The 1,266-nt window shown below is 57.8% G+C and overlaps 1 protein-coding gene across 1 annotated transcript in view; it reads left to right on the forward strand.

Annotated features, from left to right (window-relative positions):
* The window catches only part of IDH3B (isocitrate dehydrogenase 3 (NAD+) beta), a 12,182-nt gene that overhangs the window by 517 nt on the left and 10,399 nt on the right, over positions 1 to 1,266 (forward strand). The window contains exon 2 of the mRNA XM_014942823.1: positions 188 to 426. Within this exon, the coding sequence (XP_014798309.1) occupies positions 188 to 426 (239 nt within the window). The remainder of the gene's footprint in view (positions 1 to 187; positions 427 to 1,266) is intronic.

The following is a 1,266-nucleotide window of genomic DNA, read 5'->3' on the forward strand; positions in this document are numbered from 1 at the left end:
GGCTAGAGGGGTTGTCGGTCTGGATTTGGGGTGGGGAGGGTGTGTGTCAGCCTGGGACAGGGCCTAGGGAGTGGGTTTGGGGCTGAGTCTGGGCTGGAAAGGTCAGTGGAATGGGGCCCAGGTCTGGGTTTGGGGGGGGGGGGTTTGGGTTGGGGACTGTGGGGCCAAGCTGGGTCGTGAGGGTTAGTTCGGGCTGGGAGGAATGTGGGGCTGGTGCTGACCCCATTCCTGGGGGTTCAGTCTCGACTGGGGGTGTTGAAGAACAGTCAGGGTTTGGGAGCTAGGGGGGAGGCACATCCAAGCTGGGGCTTCCTGCATCTCACCTTCCCACTGCCTCCACCCCAGGGTCTTCTACGTGCCCAGAGCCTTGGGGCATGGAGGGGCCTGCGTTCCTCTGCTGCCCTCCAGCAGATCCCACGGGCCAAGGTGAGAGTGGGGGTCCCGGAGCCCCCGGGTCTACCCTGAGCGCGGGCAGTCCTTGGCAATCACTGTGGGGCACAGAGTTGCCATGGGGAGGGGAACTCAGGGAGAACAAGGCGGGGGACATTGGCGGTCCCTGGGCACTGGAAACACTCTTGCTATTTTTAGGCTGGGGTTGCGGGTGCTCCTGGCCTGTGGGGCTGGGCGCAGGAGGGGCCCAGAGCGGGGGCTCCTGAGGAGGACTTTCGTGTAGCCAGAGAATGCAGAAAGCTGTCACAGGACCCTGTCACCACCTAAAAGGTGTAGGACGGTTCCTGTGAGTGTGATTGAGCTCGCTTTGCTCGAGGGAGGGTTTCTGCTTCCCTGCACCCCATGGGTGCCATTGGAAAGCCCCGTGTCTACCCTGCCCTCCCTGCCACTGGCTCCCAGACAGTGTCTGCTTGTTGGAAGTAGCGTTTCTCCCTCTTGGAGCAGCATGTTCTTGGTCCTTGCTCTTTCCTTCCCTGTCGGTTCCTGTCCAGCCCTTTGGCTCACAACTGAGCCTCGCCTGCCTGCAGGGAGCTGCTGGCAGGGTTGTGATGGTGAGGTTTTTTTCTGCTGGTACAGCTAAAACCAGTAGTCAGAGAGCAGCACTGATTGCAGGAGTGAATTTTTTTTGATCCGGTCTTTGTCATTTAATCCTAAATTTACTGTACCTACCTGTAGTAGTTAACAGAAAAGAATACATGAAATAAAGAGTGGTGATGATTAGAGGTAGAATGAGGTAAGAGTGACTGGTAGCTTAGCACATACAAATGTTATTTAGACTTTGTGGTCAGGAAATAAGCGTTGGGGGGGGGGGGGGGG

The sequence above is a fragment of the Calidris pugnax genome, unplaced genomic scaffold (assembly GCF_001431845.1).
Source record: "Calidris pugnax isolate Ruff unplaced genomic scaffold, ASM143184v1 scaffold15, whole genome shotgun sequence".
NCBI lineage: Eukaryota > Metazoa > Chordata > Aves > Charadriiformes > Scolopacidae > Calidris > Calidris pugnax.